The following is a 23,594-nucleotide window of genomic DNA, read 5'->3' on the forward strand; positions in this document are numbered from 1 at the left end:
CTCTCTCTTTCACACTCTCTCTCTTTCTTTCACTCTCTCTCTCTTCCCACTGCCCCTTCTCTCTCTCCCTCCACCCCAGGCCATCTCCCTCCCTTCCCCTCACCTTTGTGGGTCACCACTCACCTGTCATTCAGATTTTTTTTAAACGGCGACGGCCCCTTCCCCCCATCATCGATCAATAACGTGCCCCTCCCATTGATGGAAAAGTAAAATCAGCAAGCAACATGGGTAAGATCAGCAACAGGAACTGTAATTTTACAAGCGGTGCTGCTTGGCCAAAGCTTCCCTATGAAGCACCCAGGTGGAAATAGGAATCTGCGTCAGAGGGGAAGCTTTGGGTTGAGCACAACTTGCAAAATTACAGTTGCCATTGCTGATCTTACCCGCGTTGCTTGCTGATCTTACTTTCCATTGATGGGGAAAAGGGGGTACCACGTTGCCAATTGGTCCATCAATGGGGGGGCCCGCATTGCCAATTGGGGGGGCCCATGTTGTCGATCGATGCTGGGGGGTGGCCCGTCGCCATTTGAAAAAAAAAATTTTGAGTTGATATTCTCCTTCAGCGGGCCCCCCTGACCATTTAGGGCTGTAGGCACGTGCCTACTGGGCATACCCTTTAATCTGGCCCTGCCCAGAAGTGATGCCAGCAGGAGAGCTGATACAGTCACGAGGAACATGTTAAAGTTGTTGTTTGCGGTGGTGAACAACTACAGATACAGAGGAAGAGAAGGGGGCACGTGACGATGGGAGAAGTGGGATGGGGCGGAGAGGAGAAACATAAGAATTGCCACTGCTGGGTTAGACCAATGGTTCATCGTGCCCAGCAGTCAGCACGCCCCCAGGTCAAAGTCCTGTGCCCTAACCGAGACTAGCCCTACCTGCGTTTGTTCTGGTTCAGCAGGAACTTGTCCAACTTTGTCTTGAATCCCTGGAGGGTGTTTCCCTTATAACAGACTCCGGAAGAGCATTCCAGTTCTCTATCATTCTCTGGGTGAAGAAGAACTTCCTTTCGTTTGTACGGAATCTATCCCCTTTTAACTTTAGAGAGTACCTTCTTGTTCTCTCTACCTTGGAGAGGGTGAACAACCTGTCCTTATCTACTAAGTGTATTCCCTTCAGTACATTAAATGTTTCGATCATGTCCCCTCTCAATCTCCTCTGTTCGAGGGAGAAAAGGCCCAGTTTCTCTAATCTTTCACTGTATGGCAACTCCTCCAGCCCCTTAACCATCTTAGTCGCTCTTCTCTGGACCCTTTCGAGTAGTACCACGTCCTTCTTCATGTACGGCAACAGTGCTGGATGCAGTATTCCAGGTGAGGGCGTACCATGGCCCGGTACATGATAACCTTCTCTGATCTGTTCGTGATTCCCTTCTTAATCATTCCTAGCATTCTGTTTGCCCTTTTCGCCGCCGCCACACATTGTGCAGACGGCCTCATCGACTTGACCAGTACTCCCAAGTCTCTTTCCTGGGGGGGGGGCCTCTCCAAGTACTGCCACGGACATCTTGTGTTCATGTATGGGATTTTTGATACCGACATGCATCACCTTACACTTATCCACGTTGAACCTCATTTGCCATGTTGCTGTCCATTTCTCGAACATGGTTATGTCATCTTGCAGATCTTCACAATCCTCCTGCTTCTTCACTACTCTGAATAACTTTGTATCGTCTGCAAATTTAATCACCTCACTCGTCGTACCCATTTCCAGATCATTTGTGAATATGTTGAAGAGCACGGGTCCAAGCACCGAGCCCTGTGGCACCCCACTGGTGACGTTCTTCCAGTCTGAGTATTGTCCATTTTCTCCCACTCTCTGTTTCCTATCCACTAGCCAGTTTTTAATCCACGTGAGTATTTCACCCTCTATTCCATGGCTCTCAATTTTCCGAAGAAGTCGTTCTTGCGGAACCTTGTCGAACACCTTCTGAAAATCTAAATATATAATGTCGACCTGGCCATCCTTGTCTATCTGCCTGTTGACTCCCTTGAAGAAGTGCAGCAAGTTCGTCAAGCAAGATCGTCCTTTGCTGAAGCCGTGCTGACGGGTCCTCATCAGATTGTGCCCCCACCAACATGGTGCCCGGGGTGAACCGTCCCCCCCTCGCTCCCCCACCTTACTATACCACTGTTTTGGGGCAGAACCAGTTCATATCTCAAAACTCATGTAAAACGCTCTTCAGAATTCTTCCCTCATCACTCATTCAGTCATTGAACAATGCTTCTGAGACTTTTTTCCTTCCTAGATACCTCATGTTGTAGAATTATTAATTGATAAGAAATTTCAATTGTTAAGAGACTTGGATTATTTGGTTTAAGGAACACAGTTTTTGTGAAGTATTTAACGGATATTGTTGATGTGGAACTTCATCTCTCATTATGGATTAATGTAAGGGTAAGCTCCACCCGTGTGTACACCCCTCCCCCCTTGCAAATGCATGCTATGTACGCTAAGCCGGTATTTACTGAATAGAATTACTCTCTTAGGTTCAGGTTCTCAAAACCTTAGGTTGCCTTTAACACGGTCGCTAAACTGGTTCCACAAGGTTTAGCCTGCGTGCATTTTATTGGCGGATTATCAAAACAGCTTATCGCGGACTTTAGCGAGCTTTCTAGGAGTCTCTGATACTGCCATGCAATGGGCTTTTTAAAATTGAAATGAGCATTCCGGTGGATTCTTAAAAATTGCCAATTCATTCTCCAAGAATGGCGTTGGCATTTGATGACACAAATCAGTGACTGATCTGGGGCTGCCGGTACAGTGCCAGCAGCAGCAGTAACTGCTCCAACGCTCATAGGAATTCTGCCGGCGCTAAAACCCGCACTATGCGTTCGTAAAAGAGGGGGTCAATTTCTTATATACTGCTTCTATTCACAATGGTTTGCATTCAGGTACTCCTAAATATTTCTCCCTATCTGTCCAGTGAGACAACGGAGTGTTAAGTGACTGCCCAAGGTCATAAGGTGCGGTATAGGAACTGAACCCTCAACCTCAGGGTACAATTGTGTACAATTCTGGACACTGCATCTTCAAAAAGATATAAACAGAAAAGAGTCGGTTCAGAGGATGACTACTAAAATAGTCTCTGTTGGTATACATAAATATTTGAAATAAACAAATAAAATTCTTTATGTATGGGTTTTCAAGGACTAGCATATACAACAGCTCAAGAAATCCATGGGAAGCAATTTTCACACATCCATAGTAGTGAGCTATGTCACTGTCTGGATCCGTCATCCAGTAATTTATAACTCGCTGTGAACTTGTAATGTTTTCCTCTCTGATGCTTCGATCCATTTGTCTCATTTTTAAACTGATTATTCATATAGAATATCTGATTGTGGTGGCATACAAATGTATAAGTTAGAACTCTTCCTTCCTAGTTTGTCATGCTTTTATATGCTTCAGGTTTGACAGATTTCCATTATGTAACCATAATAGAATGCTGCCTGTTTTGTTCTCCAATGTAGTGATTCTCGGTCTCTAATGCAGGCAGAATTTCAGCAATGAAAACAGTGAATGCACATGAAATACAGTGGTTCCACAACATTTGCAAATGTGTCTCTTGCATATTTATTGAGTTAACCCTAACACCTCCAGTGGCTTGGTGTGCCTCCAGGAGAGAGTTGAAACACTGCTCTAATGAACCAGTTCCAGCTTTCCTGATGTGACTCTCACAGTGTAAAGAATCGACTGTAGGGAGGAAAATAGTTCTGGGGCAATATTTAAGCTCTGCAGGCACGGCGTTTAAAGTTTTAGCTGGCTTTTATCTGGATTCTGGCTCTTAATATCTGGGTGTGGAGGTGATGGCAGCCATTATCTGGATAATAGTGGATTGGATTGGTATTTGTGTATTTGATAAGGTTTTAACACGGTTTACAATAAAAATAACTAGTTTGTACAGAAACAGCCTACACATAGCTGCATAGTAATATTAGCAGTAGACTTGACACACATTTAGATAATAATATTAAGCAACAAACGATAACGCAGAAAAGCATTTGGAATGACTCAACACTGAGAATATAGGTGGATTTCAGATTCCCAAATAATATGGAATGGTTAAGATTCTTTTTGAATCAAAACCGATTCTTAGTTTTCTTTAATTTTTGTTGGTTAGATTGTGATATGTCTCGCCATTTATTGTGGGCTTGAAAAGGAATGTTTGTGTTTGCATATGATTGTAAAAATTTGATGTTAGTTACCTTTATCCTTGGTATCTTTGATATTGTAAACTTTTAAATTTATAAATAAAAAAAAAAAGAAAAGCATTTGGAAAAATCCAGGTTTTGAGAAGCTTGCAAAAACCATAACGACTGGTTATATACTCTGAGTATTACTGGGTAATTAATTTCACGTAAATGTTCCTATGTAACTAAGGGCTCATTTCATTAAGCAGCGTTAGGGCTTTAACGCACGGAATAGTGCGCGCTACATTGCGCGCACTAGACCTTAATGCCAGCATTGTGCTGGCATTAGTTCCTGAAGCGTAGTGCACGCGGTTATTTCCTGCGTGCGCTAAAAACGCTAGCGCACCTTAGTAAAAGGAGCCCGAAATGCTGTATTTCTCATGGTAAGCAGTGTTGTGAAGAAAGCAAAATTCTTTGATGATCTTTTTTGACAATTCGGATGTTCAGCACCTTTACTTGGGTATGAATTTAGGGGGGGTGGGGGGGTGGCGCAGTGGCTAAAGCTACAGCCTCGGCTCAAACCTATGCTACTCCTTGTGACCCTGGGCAAGTCACTTAATCCTCCTATTGCCCCAGGTACATTAGATTGTGAGCCCACCGGGACAGACAGGGAAAATGTTTGAGTACCCAAATCAATTCATGTAAACCGTTCTGAGCTCCCTTGGGAGAGCGGTATAGAAAATTGAATAAATAAATAAACAGGTTGGGGGCAAGTTTATAACTTGGTGCCCCAATATAGGCGCCACAATGGTGTGCGCTGAGCGCCAGTTCTATAATGGCTTTCGGGCATTCCTGAGCTGCGTTGGTACCCCACACTTTAGGCATGACCACTTACATCAGCTCAATGTCTGGCGTAAGTTGGTGTGCGTATGTACGCCACGCAACATGCGTAACTAATTGTATTCTGTAAATTGTGTGCATCCCTTGCTGTCACACCGCTGACCTGCCTGTGCTCCACTCCCATGTATGCTCCCTTGCAGTTACCCACTATCCTCTGAATTCCATATGCAGAATATTGTGCCCAAATTTGGGCATACTGCCGATATGTGCACGCAAATTAATTGGTTAACATGCTCTTAACCATCAATAATTGGGTGCTCATAATCAATTACTAAGGTTAATTAGCACCCATTAAAATTTGCGCATACATCTGGCCGCATGCTGTTCATCTTCTGAAAATTGTGGTCGAGACTGGCGTGTTACTATTAGGGACCCAGCCTTGAAAAAGCTTTTGTAGCGAAACATGTTGGCGAAGAAAGTCCCTAACGGAGACCACAACACTAAAGCTAAGGGCTCCTTTTATCAAGGTGCACTATGGGGATTAGCGCGTCGGACATTTTATCACGCACTAACCCCTGCGGCACACCAAAAATCTAACGCCTCGTCAATGGAGGCGTTAGCGACTAGCGTGGCAGGCGGTTGAACGCACGGTATTCCGAGCGTTAACCGCCTACTGCAGCTTGATAAAAGGAGCCCTAAGTCTTAAGAACTAAGTTATATATTTATATATTTATTAAGTATTTAAAATATTGAAAGCATTTAAAAATGATAATTGCCAAATAGGATTAAAAACAATTAAAAAATAACATCAAGCTTAACGTAATGAAAAAGGTTTGAACGTGGAGTGGTGCATCTGAGGATCGAGTTGGCATTCAAATGACTGGTTTCTAAAGAGGAACGAGTTAAAGACAAGGTCATTTATGAATGAATGCTTATTTAGTTTATAGAAAAAGAGTGCAGTAATATTGGTTCTATAAGGCAGGGCACCTAACTCCCATAGTGTGTATTCCAAAAGGGTACATGTCGGGGGAATTTCACAGTGCTTTGCATTGTTGGTGCGCCTAACCCGGCAAGAGCATTTATATCATGTTTCAGCAGGCGTAAGTCTGGCATCCAAAGTTAGGCATGGGAATCAGCACTATGTGCTGTTCTTTAAGGGACGGGCGTGCATCCTTTACAGAACAGTGCTTAGCACCGATTTTTTTTTTTCTGTCCCATTTTTGAGCACTGCTTACAGAATTCCACCCTATAGCACTTACATACTACCTTATAGAATAAGGCCCATATTCTATTTATTTATTTAGGTGCTGTATTTGTATGCCGCCTTTCAGGGTTATCTAATCAGATACTCAAAGATTTTTTTTTTTTTTTTTGTAATTCTTTATTCATTTTATAGCTTACATCAAGTACATCAATATTAATATTAACATTGTAACATAGATAGTTCACTTGAGATACTCAAGCATTTTCCCGATCTGTTCCAGTGGGCTCACAATCTAGGTCAGTGTTTTTCAACCGCTGTTCCGCGGCACACTAGTGTGCCGCGAGATGTTGCCTGGTGTGCCGCAGGGCCGCCGGGCCCGGAGCTGACAGGGGGCCCGAGGCAGGGGCGCCAGTAGCTCGCCAAGGCAAAGTGAGTCGATCACCCAGGACTCACTTTGTCTTGGCGATCTAATCTATCGAGCCGATAAGTCTTCTTCTCCCTGACGTCAATTCTGCAGTCGGAGAGGAAGTTCGGGCCAGCCAATCGCTGCCTGGCTGGGCGGAACTTCCTCTCCGATTGTAGAATTGACGTCAGGGAGAGCATGCGTCGGCGTCGGCTTTGGGGCCTGTTATCCATTGGTGGGTCCTGTTCCCCGATGGCAGCGGCAGTGGCAGTGGCTTGGGGAACGGCAGGGAGAAAGAAAGAAAGGGGGCAGGCAGGGAAACAGAAGGAAAGAAGAGAAACAGAAAAAAAGAAAGAAAGGTCAGGGAGAGAGGAAGAAAAAGTTGGGGGAGGGAATGAGGTGTGGAGGAGAGAAAGCATACAGGCTGATAGAAGGGAAGAAAGATTGGATGCACAGTCAGAAGAAGAAAGTGCAACCAGAAATCACCAGACAAGGTAGGAAAAATGATTTTATTTTAAATTTAGCAAAGTGGAGGCAGTATTACCACAGTTTTCAAAGGAATTTGCCCAAATAACTTAATAGTAAACTGGGTAAATTCCCAGAGATGAAAACTTCCCTTCACTTACTATGCACAGTTCTGAATTTATATCTGCTGTCTATATTTTACAATATGGTCACCTTTTACTAAACCGCAATAGTGGTTTTTAGCGCAGGGAGCCTATGAGCGTTAAGAGCAGCGCTGGACATTCAGCGCAGCTCCCTGCGCTAAAAACTGCTATTGTGGTTTAATAAAAAGGATGGAGGGTATATTTGTCTGTTTTTGTATGCTACAAAAACCAAATACAGAGAGAGACTGAGAGCTGTTGACGAAGAGCTACGTGTGTGTCTTTCTTCGATTCCAGCCAGAATATCAGCTTTGTGTTCAGCCAAACAGGCCCAGGTTTCGCACTGAATAAAGTATTTTATAATTTTTATTTCATAATAAAGTAATTATAAAATACTTTCTTTGTGTTTATTTGATTCCTATTCAAGAGAATTACTTTATATATAGTCAATATAGGCAGAGAGTTAAATTTTTTAACATTTTCTAATGGTGGTGTGCCTCGTGATTTTTTTCATGAAACAAGTGTGCCTTTGCCCAAAAAAGGTTGAAAAACACTGATCTAGGTAACGTACCTGGGGCAATGGTGGAATGAATGACTTGCCCAAGGTCACATGGAGCAATATGTATACGGTGCCTTAACTTAGGCGGCGATAGGCGTCCTACCGGTGCCTAAGTCAAGTCCAAAACATTGTTTAAAAGTGAACTTTAAAGAAAATTCAAGGCACTTACCAGCACCTAAAAAAAAAAAATGACACCAGAATTGCGCCTCCGGAGGCACTTTATGGCGTCCAATGCTACTTATATGTATATCTAACGCCGGAAGTGACATTAAGCACCATAAATCGCCCAGGTAGATGCGATTTCACATCAAAGGTAGGCGCTTTTAAGTAGGCCTTGAAAATCCTGGCCTACATTTCCAGAACCTACCTTTGCTTGGAGGCACGATTTTCTAAACCAAAACTAAACTAAGGGCTCCTTTTATGAAGCCACGTTAGCGGTTTTAGCGCAGGCAGCTTTTTAGCGCATGCTAAACCCGCGCTACGCAGCTAGAACTAATGCCAGCTCAATGCTGGCATTAGCGTCTAGCGTGGCTGGCAGTTTAGCGCGCGCTATTATGCGTGTGTTAAACCGCTAATGGGGCTTCGTAAAAGGAGCCCTAAAGCTTAACTTTATATACCGAGTCATCATTCTAAGAAAGCTCGACTCGATTTACAGCAGTTAAATAAAAACAGAGAAAAATTTACAATAATAAATAGAAACTGGAAAAGGTAATAGCAAAATTCAAGAGAATTAATTTTCAAAATGTTTGGCAAATAAAGTAGTTTTTAAAGATTTATGGAAAGATTGAAACAAACTGGAGCTCCTCAAAATAAAGGGAAACATTCCAAAGTTGAGAGAATTTGAAGACCAAAGATTGACTGAAGATCTTGACTCCTTTGATTCCTTTTCTAGAAGAAAGAGAGATTTTGAATTGTTGTATGTCTCTTGCAAAGGAAAATCTGTAAACATTCCGGAATAAGGGGAATAAAGAAACCATGTAGAATTATGAAAGAAATACAAGCGCATTTAAATTGAATTCTAAAATAAACCGGGAGCCAATGGAGACTGGAGCAAAGGGGTCACATGGTCAAATTTGCTTTTTCCAAAGATCAGCAGTATTCTGAATTAATTGTAATCTTTGGAGACAGATTTTTGTGATGCCGAGGTAGATAGTGTTACAGTAATCAAGACGAGATAGTATAATTGATTGGACCAAGACAGAAAAATGTCGGTGATGAAAAAGATGTCACGCCGTTGCGTGATTGACATACGATCGATGGCTGCTTTTAAGGCAACGGCTGACAATGGCACTAATTAGAGAATCCAGGCCTAAGTGCATAGTGCACCTACACGTATAAGTTCCAAGTAAGGTGCAGATTATGCAAGTAAGGGGCATGTGCTCAGTTATAGAATTACTTTGCCATATTTTATTCTGTCCTAAGTTGGGTCTTGGAATAAATCTTATAATGTTGGAGTTGTTAGTGGTAATTTTCAGAAACATTTTAACAGCACTGAAAATTACAGACCAACTCTGGTCAACACAACTTACCCAGATAGCATTTTCTCCCTGGATAAGTAACTTTGAATATTGGACCCTTTATTTTTTATTTTTCATGTTGCTTGGAAAATGATTTCTTGTACAGATTGTTTCAGGTTTTTTTTTCTTAATTTATCCACAGAAAGTGAGTGAAAAAGTTGGCGGTGCAGAAGGAACCAAACTAGATGAGGACTTCAAAGAAATGGAGAGGGTAAGTACCCAGGGGGGTCTAGACCCAATTTGTATGGGGGTGGGGCTGGGGTGGAACAGGTTAGGGTCGAGGGTGGAACAGGGCGGGGCAAAGTAGCCTCTTTTTTATAAGAGGAAATCTGGTATACTTCTACTTTTCTAAGATTTGAAGCCTGTAACTTACTGTAAGATCTATTGGATTCATAATGCCCATCAACTATATATTCCACTTCGTGGTTTAAACCTTTATTTTTCAGAACCCTGCAAAAATAAAAATGACAGTTCAAAAATATTGATATTTCAGAAAGAGAATGGGGGAGAAAGGGGTTGAGCCCTTGGCACAGTTATGCGCAAGGACTGCATTCCTGTCATATAGATGGGACTTTTTTGGTTCAGTTGGGACTGGCGAAATGGCACAGGCCGGGGGGGGATGGGGGAAGGAAGCTATGTTTATTGCTCCAGGGTGATACCTAGTTAATGGATTTGAGGCCCACAATTGCCTAGTTCCAGGAGAAGCTCTGATGCATGCCCTCTGTTTGAAGACCATTCCTGCAATGCTCAAGCTAGGGACACTGAAGGAACGGGGCTTTGAAACAGGCAGGAAAACCTGAGGTGGTTACAAATGAAGGTTCCTGCCACCAGATGCAAATTTTGCTTCCCACCAAGCTGGTCAAAGGACAGAAAAAAGCTATTGGGGGCATTATCAAGATATGGTGAAAGGTGTGCTTTTACCACACCTAGATTTATGGCAAGAGTCAGCAGCCCGTCGTATCTCAGTACCTAGGGTTGCCAGATTTCCTCTTTAAAAAAAGAAAGCACCTGGACCTGAACTGTTCCGCCCTCAATACCACCCTCAGCCCCACCCCCAGCCGAACCTCCTGTCTCCTTCCCTGAAGTCTGGATACCTTTGAATATGCGTGGACGTCGACATGATGATGTCACGCACATGCAAGCGCACGTATGATGTCATCGTGTTGACATCCATGCATGCGCGGATGGCCTTCAGATGCGGCCCCAAGTTCAGTGATTTCCAAAACCTGGACAAACTGCCGGGTTTTGGAAATCCTTCTGGGTACCCGAACAGTCCTCTAAAAAGAGGACATGTCTGGGTTTTCACAGACGTCTGGTAACCCTAGCAGTACCAGCGGTTTCTGACTTCTGTGGCAAATGAATAATGCTTTCTGTGAGCCACCTCATAGACAACATTATTTCAGTGACACTGAAGCATTGGGCCTCAAAACTGTGGTCTGATGTTCCACAGCCAGAGTTTAAAGGGGACAGATGGAGATACTGCATTGTGTATTTGGGTGAGGCAGGAGGCATTCTGCACGGGGGGGGGGGGGGGGCACCATAGTCTGCAGTTGGACAGGGGACAGGGCACAGGGGACAGGGGACAGGGACAGCCCTGCCTGTAGGTTATGTTGTATTTTATAGAATGATGTCGCAGTGTCCATTTCTGGGTCATTAACTTGGTATAATTTGCTCCAGAATGCATCACAAAGTTGTTTTTGTCCATGGCTGCTATTGGTTCCCTATTTATTAGGTGCAGGTTTTCACTGCTCTCTGATACTGTTTTGTTTTTTAATTAAATCTTTATTGATTTTTAATCTAAAACAGTGTCATACAAATGATCAAAACAATAAGTATTACATACATTATACTAATATCTGTACAGGTAACATATATGTATCTTTCAAGGTTTTAAGTAATCCTTCATATAATAATAACCTAATATAACATATTAAATAATATAAATAAAGAATAAAGTTACCCAAATGTCCCCATCAATATTTATTCCCCTCCCTCCAACCCCCCACCCCCCATGGATGTGTAAAGGTAAATGAACAAAGGAAAGATAAGATAAATATAAATTGTTATAATTTTACAAATTTAGTCAATGGGCTCCAAACTTTATTAAATACACCACTAAATCCCCTATACTCTGCTCTCTGATACTGTAATGTTAACTAGATGTAAGCTCCTTACCCCTCCCCACGTAGCATACAAGCTACACTCCTTTCCCCTTAGCCAAGGAGAGGAGAAAAAGTCTCAGCTGAACAGTGTTTATTGCTTTGCGATAGCTGGCAGTGGTATACAGAGAGAAAAGATCACAGATGAATTTTCACTCAACAAGACTGTCTGCTACAGCAGAGACTAATAAAATGTTCTCTAAGTAGTAAGCCAAGCAAATAAAATGTTTATGTAAAGGGGAATTTTCAAAGGCATTTCACTGCATAGCATAAATCAGAATTTTATGTATAGAATGGGGATTTTGAAAATTGTCCAACACACATGCATATAAAGGGTAGGAGCTCATTCTATAAAGGAACAGAAATGCTGTGGGAGAGTGTATAGGAAACTGCCAGTATCCCTTAAGCACACTCCCTTACAGAACTACCTTAAGAAGCCTAGAGAATGAGCAGGGAGGGAGTGGTTTGGCCAAGGGAGGAACAGAAGGCTGACCAACCAAAATAGGTAAAGTTCTCCTTGCAGTCCTTTGCAATTCGTGGCCTTTGTGACCTGGCAGAAGCCATGCATTTTCTTGTCGGTTTAATATTAAATTCCAAGCTGATACCCATGTACACACTATGACTTTTGTAAATTGGAAGGAGCCAGTCCCTTTTGATGGTTGGAATTTAATTGTAAGATGATTTATGTTTAATCCTGAGTTTCCTGGCCTGTGAAGAGAACAGGCTTCTGTGTAATTTTACTTGAAAATTACCTTTAAATGACTTTTGCTTTTCTTTTACATTATGGCTTGGCTGTGCCTCTGGAGGCTCCATGCCCTACTCTTGCTCACACTATCAGAGGCACTGACTTTTTTTTATATAGAAAACTAATCCAACTGGGTATATACATGCCTACAAGCGTGGGCACCTAGGCCAGACATAGAACTGATATAAATGCAGGAACCTAAATGAAGATGGCACTGCCCATAATTGTGCGCTTCACACAGGCTCCATCCATGTCTATGTCCGCCTTGTTATATATAGGCAACATGACTCCTATCTACCTTTATAAAATTTCCTTCTAGAAAGCTCCTGCGAAAGATGCTTCTGCTTGAAACAGGAATAAGAATTCAGCAAATACAGTATGGGGCTCATAATCGAAACAGAAAAACGTTTAAAAAACAGCCTAAATCGGCATTTGGACAATCTAAAAGACAAGTTGTCCAAGTGCCGATAATCAAACTGGGTTTTAGACATATTTAAAAACAACCTAGGCCTTAACAGTGCTGCTGAACGACCAGAGCTAAAAGGGGCGTGTCAGGAGGAGTGTCGAGGGTGGGATTTGGGTGGGATGTGGACCATCCTAGACTTACTCATACTGCATGTATAACCTAAAGTTTTACAACACTGCCTAGATGGAACCTGGACGTTGTGACATAGACCATCTAAAACCAGGTCTAAGTCATAAGAAGGCATCCAAAGTGACCAGAGAAGCACTGCAGACACAAAGTACAGACACCCACACACTGCCCCAGTGATCACTGACCCCACCTCCACTCCCCAAAAAATTGTAATAACAACTTTACATATCTGCCTCCAGAACATCAGCACCTGGCAGCCTAGCATAGGAAAGCCTAGTAGAGCTGCACAGAGGTGGCTTAAGTGGTCTTGGGAGTGGGTTAGTGAACCATGGAGAGGAGAACCCAGGCCATAAGCCACTCTAATCACTGCATTCATGGTGAAAAATATGCATCCCCCCAAAAAAAACCCTAACCCTTTTATACTGCCATATAAGTGGCTCCTGTAGCCATAAGGGCTACTGGGGTGATAGATAGGTGGGTCTAGTAGATTCTAGGGGTGTTTTGGGGGCTCACCGTGACCTATAAGGGAGCTGTAGTGAGTTGTTTATGTGGGACCCTTTTTGTAAAGTTTACAGCAGTGCCCTGTAAGGTACCCCACTGCTATGTACTCTGGTGCCATGTCTGGATGTGTCCATCACTTTTCTGGCCCCTCCTGCGCACAAATGGTCTTTTTCTAGGCGTTTGTGACCTGGAAGAATTTAAGGATGAAAATGGGGGTATAAAGATGGACAACTTAACGGTCTGGATGATCAGACAGCTGGACGTACAGTTAGATGATTTTTGAAAAAAAAAATATGTTGGATGTATTTTTCGAAAATGGACCTTTTCCCATGTCCGACTTTTGTCTGACTTTGGGCGACTTGCGACTTAGGCCTTAAATGGACTTAGACATTTCTTTTGATTATGCTTCTCTATATGTGTATTTTCTAAAATGCAAAACAAACAAAATGAGACAGTGGTGACAAACCAGTGGAGGAAAGAAAACAGCCACATCATCCCAATTCATGCAATCCAAAGTTTATTGACTAGAATCAAAATGGCTGATGTTCAAATGACCCAACACGGCTGTGTTTCAGCATGATTAATATATCAATATTAGTTTACGGAGTAGATGTAGACACTCCCAGACGAAGATGGGAGACAATAGCAGGTAACTTTCAGTCCACAAAATTCTTCAACTGGTCTGGGTCAAAAAAAAAAATATTTCACAGAATTATATTTAATCACATTTACAAGGATAATTCAAACAAAATAACGCTCTCAGCTGTTGAACACTTGGTCTCAAGGACAAAATCTGTTGGCGTTGTTTCTATGTGAGTCTTGCAACATCAGGAAAAGCTCTGACTTTACAACCAAGAAACAGTGAGTCATGTTGGTGAAAGAAAAGTCTTAAGACCCAATCACGATCAGGATCCAATACAAAGGTAACAATTAAAGTTTTTGAATTGATATCAGGCTGTTCTGATTCTCTAACTTGAGTAAATTCAATAATTCATATGGAACATCCAAATTAGTTGTGGTTTCAGCTGAATGAGCAGGTTCTTTCTTTACAAAAATTAGAACATAAGAACATAATAATAGCCTTACTGGGTCAGACCAATGGTCCATCAAGCCCAGTAGCCCATTTTCACGGTGGTCACTAGTCAATCCAGGTCACTAGTGCCTGGCCAAAACTCATGGAGTAGCAATGTTCCATGCTACCGATCCAGGGCAAGCAGTGGCTTCCTCCATGTCTTTCTCAATAACAGACTATGGAAATTTCCTCCAGGATCTTGTCCAAACGTTTCTTAAAACCAGCTGCGCTATCCGCTCTTACCACAACCTCTGGTAGTGCATTCCAGAGCTTAACTATTCTCTGAGTGAAAAAAAATTTCCTCCTATTGGTTTTAAAAGTATTTCCCTATAACTTCATCGAGTGCCCCTAGTCTTTGTAATTTTTGACGGAGTGAAAAATTGATCCACTTTTACCCATTCTACTCCACTCAGGATTTTGTAGACTTCAATCATATCTCCCCTCAGCCTTTTCCAAGCTGAAGAGCCTTAATCTTTTTAGTCTTTCCTCATATGAGAGGAGTTCCATTCCCTTTATCATCTTGGTCACTCTTCTTTGAACCTTTTCTAGCGCCATTATATCTTTCTTGAGATAAGGAGACCAGAATTTAATGCAAATACTCAAGATTTCAAGATATTTCTTAAAGGTGGTTCAGTTGATACTCTTGGAAAATTTATAAATTGTAATGTTTTAAGTCTTAAGATATTATGCATAGAAACATGATGGCAGACAAAGGCCAAATGGCCCACCTATTCTGCCCATCCGCAGTAACCATTATCTCATAGAAACATGATGGCAGATAAAGGCCAAAGAACAGCCTTACTGGGTCAGACCAATGGTCCATCTAGCCCAGTAGCTCATCCTCATGGTGGCCAATTCAGGTCACTAGTACCTGACAAAAACCCAAAGAGTAGTATGCAGATTTTCTAATTTACAATGCAAGGCTATATTATCTTTCAGCAAAATATTATGCCTTATCATTCGTTTCAGATTTAAAAGTTTCTACTTTATGGTCAGCAGTTACCACTTTTTGTTCTAATATAGAAACTTGAGCTAATTCAGCAGTGAAATGTTGAGAAACTACTAAAAAGTTTTGGGACAAAGACAATTCCATGCCCACCATAGCATCCCACAAGGATTGTAAAGTAACATCCAGTGGTCTTTGAGGAAATGTAGACTTAAGACTGCTTGCAGCTGAGTGGTATCCTTCTCCAAGACATTCACTGCTTCCATTTCTTCTCCAGCATTTTCACCTCTGAAATTCTAGGTGTCAATGGCTTATCAAGCCTAAACTGCCCCACCGAGGTATGCCTGACATCCACAGCTGGACCCTGAAGCAATTCCTTGTCTGGGCCTTTCGTTGATGACATTGGAAGTAGACTCCGTACATCTGGACTCGGCGTGATGTTAACCTCAACCTCTCTTGATGCTCCCACTGCGGGCGATGCAATCTCACCAGATAGAATAGATTGAATTACATAGGGATCCATCAGGCCTGTAAAAAAGGTGTGGCAGAGAATACACGTTGCCTTCCTCTCCTTTCTTGGCATCATGAAATTGGAAAAAAGGTACTCAGAGGAATACAGAGGTACGAACAGAGCTCACACCCTGCACACCCTCTCAAGCTGACTTCGTGTCCCCTTACTAGCACTATTTGTGTTTGATTTTAATGCAATTAGTGCATTTTTAATGTCTTCATTATGTTTCGTTACAATTGGCATTTGCATTTGGTTTTATTTGATTGTATATAAGTGTATTTCATAAATGTTTGTTTGATTTATAAACTCCTGAAGAAGGTACCGTTTGGTACTGAAACATGGACAGATGGCAGTCCCAAATAAATGCCATTACAATAACACTTGGCAACACTGTGTCTAAATTGTGTGCCGTGTCGGGTCATTTGCACATCAGCCATTTTGATTCTTGTCAATAAACTTTGAATTGCATGAATTGGAAAGATATAGCTGTTTTCTTTACTCCATTGGTTTCATTACTACTACTACTACAAGAGGGCACTCTCTAAAGTTGAAAGGGGATAGATTCCGTACAAACGTAAGGAAGTTCTTCTTCACCCAGAGAGTGGTAGAAAGCTGAAACGCCCTTCCAGAGGCTGTTATAGGGGAAAACACCCTCCAAGGATTCAAGACAAAGTTAGACAAGTTTCTGTTGAACAAGAACGTGAGCTGGTAGGGCTAGTCTCAGTTAGGGTGCTGGTCTTAGACCAGAGGGCCGCCGCGTGAGCGGTCTGCTGGGCATGATGGACCACTGGTCTGACTCAGCAGTGACAATTCTTATGTTCTTATATACTACTTATAATTTCTAAAGCGCTGCCAGATGCATGCAGTGCTGCACATTACATTAATCATGTAAGAGACAATCGCTGTTCAACAGAGTTTACAATCTAATCATATAAACAGGACAATTAGGGAAGGGAATTACAGAGGGAGTCGCCAGTTACACTTTTTGTTTCATTTGTATTTTATAATATACAGGTAAATACTCTGATTCTTGCTGCATAGACCTGGTATAAGTGCTTGTGTCTAGTTTGTGGATGTACAAGTATAGATTATCAATTGCTAATATATCAATGAAGTGCAGATAACTCTGCCTATACAAACTTCCACCTGCCAAGTATGCAGCACCAAATATTAGGCACAACAAAGGAGTTGTGAGGATGAGATGCCAATAATTCAGCCATGGGTGTAAAGTTCAAAGTTCACTTTATTGATAGTAGCACAGCGAGGACTCACAGTGCTACTATCAATAAAGTGAACTTTGAACTTTACACCCGTGGCTGAATTATTGGCATCTCATCCGACTCCTTTGTTGTGCATTGATTGTCTCGTCGTTGAGGCCTCCTTGGGCTCCCTTTTCGGTGGCATCAAATATTAGCACATATTTACAGAATAGTGCAAAGCCAGAAACTGCGCATGTATGCACATAAATGGCAATATTTATGGCTAAATTTAGACTATCCTAATAATGTACATCTATATGTTCAAAAAATAACTCTTTGACTTTTACCCACTCTTAATTTTCTTACCCTTTCTTCTTGTTTTCAGAAAGTGGATGTGACCAGTAGGGCTGTGATGGAAATAATGACTAAGTCGATAGAATACCTCCAACCCAACCCAGGTACTAAAACATTTTAGGTGTCACGAGAATGCAATATTTAACTATTATTTATTTAAACATTTATATACCGGTTTACAAAATTACATGCATACATATTTAAGAAATGCTAAATGTGTTTCAACAACACAAACACAAAAAGACATTAACCCTTTCAGGACCAAGGGACATATTTGTCCCATAACTTTAAAATCCTATACATTTTGATTGGGATAGTCTACAGTTCTAAATTTGATATGTACGGATTCCATATGATACTGCCTTTATGTAAACAAACTGGTTCCGACATTCATTCATTAGCGTCGTTGCCAGATTGACGAGAAGATTCACTTGCCACACTGTCCATAAGCCAGAAGTGTGATTTTAAAAAAAAAAAATAATGATATTTCACAAAAAAAATCAATTTTTTGGCATCTGCAAGCCCTTTTTACCATAAAAATGTCGTCAAAACCACAAAAATTGGCCTACGATCCTTATGGTCCTGAAAGGGTTAACTAACGGTATCATTATTAAAATCTTCTTTTAAATTCATCCTACAAGATGGAAACACAAAAATCCCATAAAATCATTTACAGGACAGCATTAACAGAGAATAGCATTAGCACAAGAAGGCATTGACAAATAATTGCATTTTCAACATTTTCTTAAAGTTCAATCTTCCATCACAGAATCGCAAAATACCAGGCAGTGCATTCCAGAGCTTGGCACCTGCTACAGACAGCATTGTTGCCCCAATCTTAATATGAGAGACTAACATCTTACCCTCCAAACTCAGTTTCATATCTCACACATTTTCTGGGTTGATAGATTTAAAAAAAACAACATCTTTAGTGCCATTGGAGAAATGTGATATAAAATTTGCTGTATGATTGAAAGAATCTTAAACTGTATTCTCTGCTGCATAGGTAACCAATGCAATTGTTTCAACACTGGGGTTATTCGAGTCATTCTTGAAACCCCAGTAATCAATCTTGCAGCAGAGTTAATGAACATCTGCAGTGCCCTCATCTTCACTTTAGTAACTCCCAAATAAAGAACTCTGTATTTCACCATGCATTTGGGTCTCATGGACTGATTCATGAAAAAGTTTGTGGGTTTTGTGCTATTGGATGCAGATGAGTACAGTATCTGTAGATAAATCTCACAAGAAATAGGAGGGGGGGGGGAGCCTTACATATTCTCAGCTGTGCCAATGTGTGAAAACATTTTTGGAAAAGTTATCCCATCTTGAGGTGGCGACATGAGTTAAAGGGCCCTTATAACCTAAATTGGGGACCCTGCTGGCCCCCACTGAGAGGCTTTTGATCTCTGGTGGACCAATGGGCTCTGTAGCAGTGAAGGAAGCGATCAGAGACAAGAAGACTTCGTTTAAGGAATGGAAAAGGACAAAAACTGGAAAAAGCACAAACAACATCAAAGCAAGTGCCATAAGGTGGTAAGAGGGGCCAGAAGAGACTACGAGGAAAAAATAGCCAAGGAGGCAAAAAACTTTAAGCCGTTCTTTCGATATATTAAGGGGAAACGGCCCACAAAGAAAGCAGTGGAGATCGTTAGATGACCATGGAATAAAGAGAGTACTAAAGGAGGAGAAAGCCATCGCCGACAAACTGAACACATTTTTTGCTTCTATATTTACCAAATATATTTCCAAATATATATCCAAATATATTTACCAAATACATATCCAATATACCAAATATATATCCAATATACCAGAAGCCACCAAGCTATACACAAGAAATGAAGGCAGGAAACTGACAGGGTCAACAGTCAGTCTAGAAGAGGTATGCAGACAGATTGATAGGCTTAAAAACGATAAATCCCCGAGGGTAATCAAGGAACTGAAAGGGGTTATAGCTGAACTGCTTAAACTAATAGCCAATCTGTTGATCAACTCAGGAAAGATTCCAGAAGACTGGAAAGTGGCGAATGTTACACTGATCTTCAAGAAAGGTTGAGGGGAGATCCGGGAAACTATGAACCAGTGAGTCTGGCTTCGGTACCAGGAAAGATGGTAGAGGCGCTGATAAAGGACCGCATCATTGATGACCTTTACAGACATAAACTGATGAGGACCAGCCAGCACAGCTTCAGCAAAGGAAGATCTTGCTTGACAAACATACTGCACTTCTTCGAAGGAGTAAATAGTCAGATAGACAAGGGTGACCCAGTTGACATCATATATCTAGATTTTCAGAAGGCGTTCAAGGTCCCGCATGAACGTTTACTTTGAAAAATTGCTAGCCATGGATATACTCACTTGGATTAAAAACTGGTTGGCGGATAGGAAACAGAGAGGGGGGTAAATGGACAATACTCGGACTGAAAAAGCGTCACGAGTGGAGTACCACAGGGTTCAGTGCTCGGGCCTGTGCTATTCAACATATTTATAAACGACCTAGAAATTGGCACGATGAATGAGGTGATTAAATTTGCGGATGATACAAAGTTATTCAGAGTAGTGAGGACACAGAAGGATTGCAAAGACCTACAACGAGACATAAACATGCTCAACCAGAATAATTCAATCCACCTCAACCAGACATAGGAGAACTCACTCACCATTCACACACCCTCCAACCAAAAACGTCAAAAGAAAAAAACTGTTTGATAACCTCCTAGCCATTCGAGCTGCAACACTCGACCCCCAACTCTACAACCTATTGACCTCGACCACAAACTACAAAACCTTCAAAAAAGAAATAAAAACCCTTCTATTCAAAAAACACATAAAACCGAACTAACACAATCAGAACTGTCCCAAGCATCACCTGCAACTACTCCATATGTACTTCTGATGTCATGACAATTCAGACATAATTTATGTTATGTTATGATATGTTTGGAATAATGGTTACATATATGAGGTTCAATAAAAGAAAATTTTCACTGCCTGTTTCTATTATGACCATTTATTCAGTTTCATGGTTATTACAAAAAATATTTTTTTACATGGGGGGTGGGGGTGTCAAAAAATTATGGGCCCCGGGTGCCACATACCCTAGGTACGCCACTGTTGACATGTCATGGGGGTTACAAAGAGTACAAGTCCCTCATAGATTCAGTTTTTTCATCTGTTTCTGCTTGTTTGTCTTTATGGCTAGTTGAACCTGAGAGGTGATGGGAGGAGGGGCGCTGGGGGAAGGGATTCTTAGGAATGGGGAGTTGTTCAGTTCTTCTATAAAACATTGACTTGATTGTTGGCTTTCCTTTTTGTATCTGGCTTTTATTATTGTTGAGATTGTACATCTTTAGTTGCTTGTACTGCTGTGGTCATCAATAAAAACATTTTAATGCAAATTTTATTTTAAAAAAAACCCAGAAGTCTAATCACATATTACCTCTTTGAAAATTTACTGCAAATTACATGTGTATAAAAGAACCCATGTACCTTGTGCCTAGCCAGCAGGCTGATGTTCAGAACCCTAATGCCAGTGTTAGAGACAATTAACGCCGGACCAGCGTTGGCGTTAGGCTGTCCACATGATCAGAGGGCACCAATGAAGAGAACAATGTGGGTGCTGAAAAAACAGTGCAACTAGCATGTAAATGTAGTCAAACGAGGTGCAGGGTTATTCCTCGCGATGCTCAGAAGCAGTGCACAAATCAATCACAGCCTTTACCACCGGAAACCTAACTCTGAGCCGGCATTAGGTTAGGATTTCAAACAGGAAAGGGGCAGCAGTATGGACACGCTGCAGCTGGAGGGGTCCCAGCCCCAACATTTTAGCCATTCAACTGGAGGGGGCACAGGATGCAGCGCTCCACGCGTCATCATTTTATGTCCCTCTTCCAAATTTCCAAGCTTATTTCAGTTTTGATATATCGCACATTGTATATCTGAGCGGTGTACAATTAAAAAACGGGGTGAAATATCATGACAAGATATTAATTTATAAAAACAAGATAAAACGAAGTCATACAGGATACATATAGGTAAGTTTTAGAGGGAGTCAGGGTTTGAACTACATTATCATAATAGGAAAGAATGGGGAGGAAAAATACAAGAGGAAAGAGGGCATCACCCCCTAGTCCCACTCTGCTGATCTTCCCACAGAGGCAAGTAGTAAGACTTCACCTCGGTATGGCATTGCGGAGTAGGAAACAGTCAAGGACAGATTCTATAAATGGCGTCCTGATTGTGTAGGAAGTGGTAAGCGTCCTACTGTGTTATAATCAGCCAATCGGGAGGCATGTTTTCTAATTAAAAAAAAACAAAAAACCCCGAGGCAGGCCGCCTACACTCTAGGCATCTGCTGCTGAGTAAGGAGATGCATCACGACACTTAAGCTCGTCCAAGGCTGGGCATGGGTGTGGTTTCACCCGGAAGTGGCCTCAAGTGAGCATAAGTGGCTCTAGGCGTCTCTCTGCCCTTTCTATGTGGCATCTTCTCTCCTATTCCCCTTCCAGAAACTTTATGCCTCCCCCTTCCACCTCTCCTTTCACCCCCATTGGTCTGGTATCCATAATCTTCCCTTCCCTCCTCCAATGGTCTGGCATCTCTCTCCTCTCCTTCCCTCTCCCACACCCCAATGGTATGGCATTTCTCTCTCTCCTCTTCCTTCCACCCACTTCCATTAGCATCTGCCCCTTTTCTTTCCCTCCAACCCAATTCCATGCATTATCCTTCTCCCGTATGTCTCTTTCCCCTTTCCCTGCACACCAATTCCATCAGCATCTGCCCCCTTTCTCTCCCTCCACCACGCTTCCACGAAAGACGCCTGCTGAGCTGCTTGCAGCAAGGGAATCTCCCAGCCGCAATCAGCTGAGCGGCTGCAGCAGGAAAATCCTCCCCTGAGATGTCGGCCAGGCAGGAGGGATGCCCACTTCCTCCTGCTGCCTTCAAACCAGTTCTGGTGAGCTCATTCAGCAGGCAATTGAGCCACCAGTTAGCATCTGCTATGTATTCCCTCTCTTACACACATGTAGCTAGAGCTGCTCTTGCTTTAGTGATGTCACTGCATATTACTCATATCTAATGGTGCATTATGAGACCACATACATGAGATATATTGGTTTTACTAATAAACATTGTACTGACATTGGGAGAGGGGAGAAGTGGAATTATGATTCAACCTTTCCTAAATTCATATTCAGGCAATCCCTCAGATTTTAATTGTTCATCCCGATGCTGTAGGCTATTTGATAGTAATTAGGTGGTGAAAATCACAACAGTACTATAATATTGATCTATTTTTTTTCTAGAGCTGTACTGGATATTTTACTATTTGGCTGAATAAAAATACAAGTGCACCACTGATTTCCCAGCCCCCCTACCTCCCTCCAGTTCCAGACCCTTGTTTTGTCGAACCAACGGTGGTCACCTTTAGAACACGCTTTAACCCCAGCATCTCTCCTCTTCTCTGCATTCCCCAATCCCTGTATCTCTTTAAATCATCAGATGCAGCAAGCAGCATCTTCAACCAGCTGCTCACACCGACCTCGGCAGTCCCAGGTCGTGGGAACAGTCGGTTACAGAAGCTGCTTGCCGCTAGACTAAAGGAAGTGCCGACCATCCGTTGTTGGCAAATCAGTGGTGTGCCTGTAATGAAAAATATTATTCAACCGAATACAAATAATCGGGTATTGAGCTTTAACATAGCAAATAATATAAGAAGCAACGTGAAATCAGAGGTCAAGTGTTTATTTCAGTAGGATTTAGCACAGCAGAGCCCTGGATTATTTGTACTCGCTACTCGACTGAATACGAATAATGTTTTCAGGGTCAAATTGAATTGAATACGGATATTCAGTTCATCTCCACATTTGCCACAATATTTTCTCAGAGCTTGAAGCAGACAAATTATTTATGTGATTTAAAGCATTAAAATATTAATGTGCTTTAATAATTTTAACGTATTAATCGCATTCTCCCTCCCTCCAGCTGCTTGCCCCAACTCTTACCCGTTCACTCCAGGTGTCCCCAAGTGCAGCCCTTCTTTCCCCTTCTTTCTTGGTTCCAGCATCCCTCCCCTTTCCTATTTCTCCTCCCAGTTCTATCATTTGTGCCTTTCACTCCCTCCATCTAACCTTTTTTCCTTCACTGCGTTAGCCACACTTTATCCAGTACAGCTGCTGCCTTGGGGCTTTGGACCTTCTCTGTGAGTTGCGTGTGATTAAAGATTTTAATTGATGTATAGCCCTAATTTA

The 23,594-nt window shown here is 41.9% G+C and overlaps 1 protein-coding gene across 3 annotated transcripts in view; it reads left to right on the forward strand.

The window, feature by feature from the left end:
* SH3GL2 (SH3 domain containing GRB2 like 2, endophilin A1) overlaps positions 1–23,594 on the forward strand; it is a 265,872-nt gene that overhangs the window by 155,835 nt on the left and 86,443 nt on the right. For all 3 annotated transcript variants that reach the window (XM_033920569.1, XM_033920579.1, XM_033920589.1), the window contains 2 exons: positions 9,404–9,472; positions 17,375–17,447. In XM_033920569.1, coding sequence (XP_033776460.1) covers positions 9,404–9,472; positions 17,375–17,447 — 142 coding nt within the window. The remainder of the gene's footprint in view (positions 1–9,403; positions 9,473–17,374; positions 17,448–23,594) is intronic.

This window comes from Geotrypetes seraphini, chromosome 1 (assembly GCF_902459505.1).
Source record: "Geotrypetes seraphini chromosome 1, aGeoSer1.1, whole genome shotgun sequence".
NCBI classification, from domain to species: domain Eukaryota; kingdom Metazoa; phylum Chordata; class Amphibia; order Gymnophiona; family Dermophiidae; genus Geotrypetes; species Geotrypetes seraphini.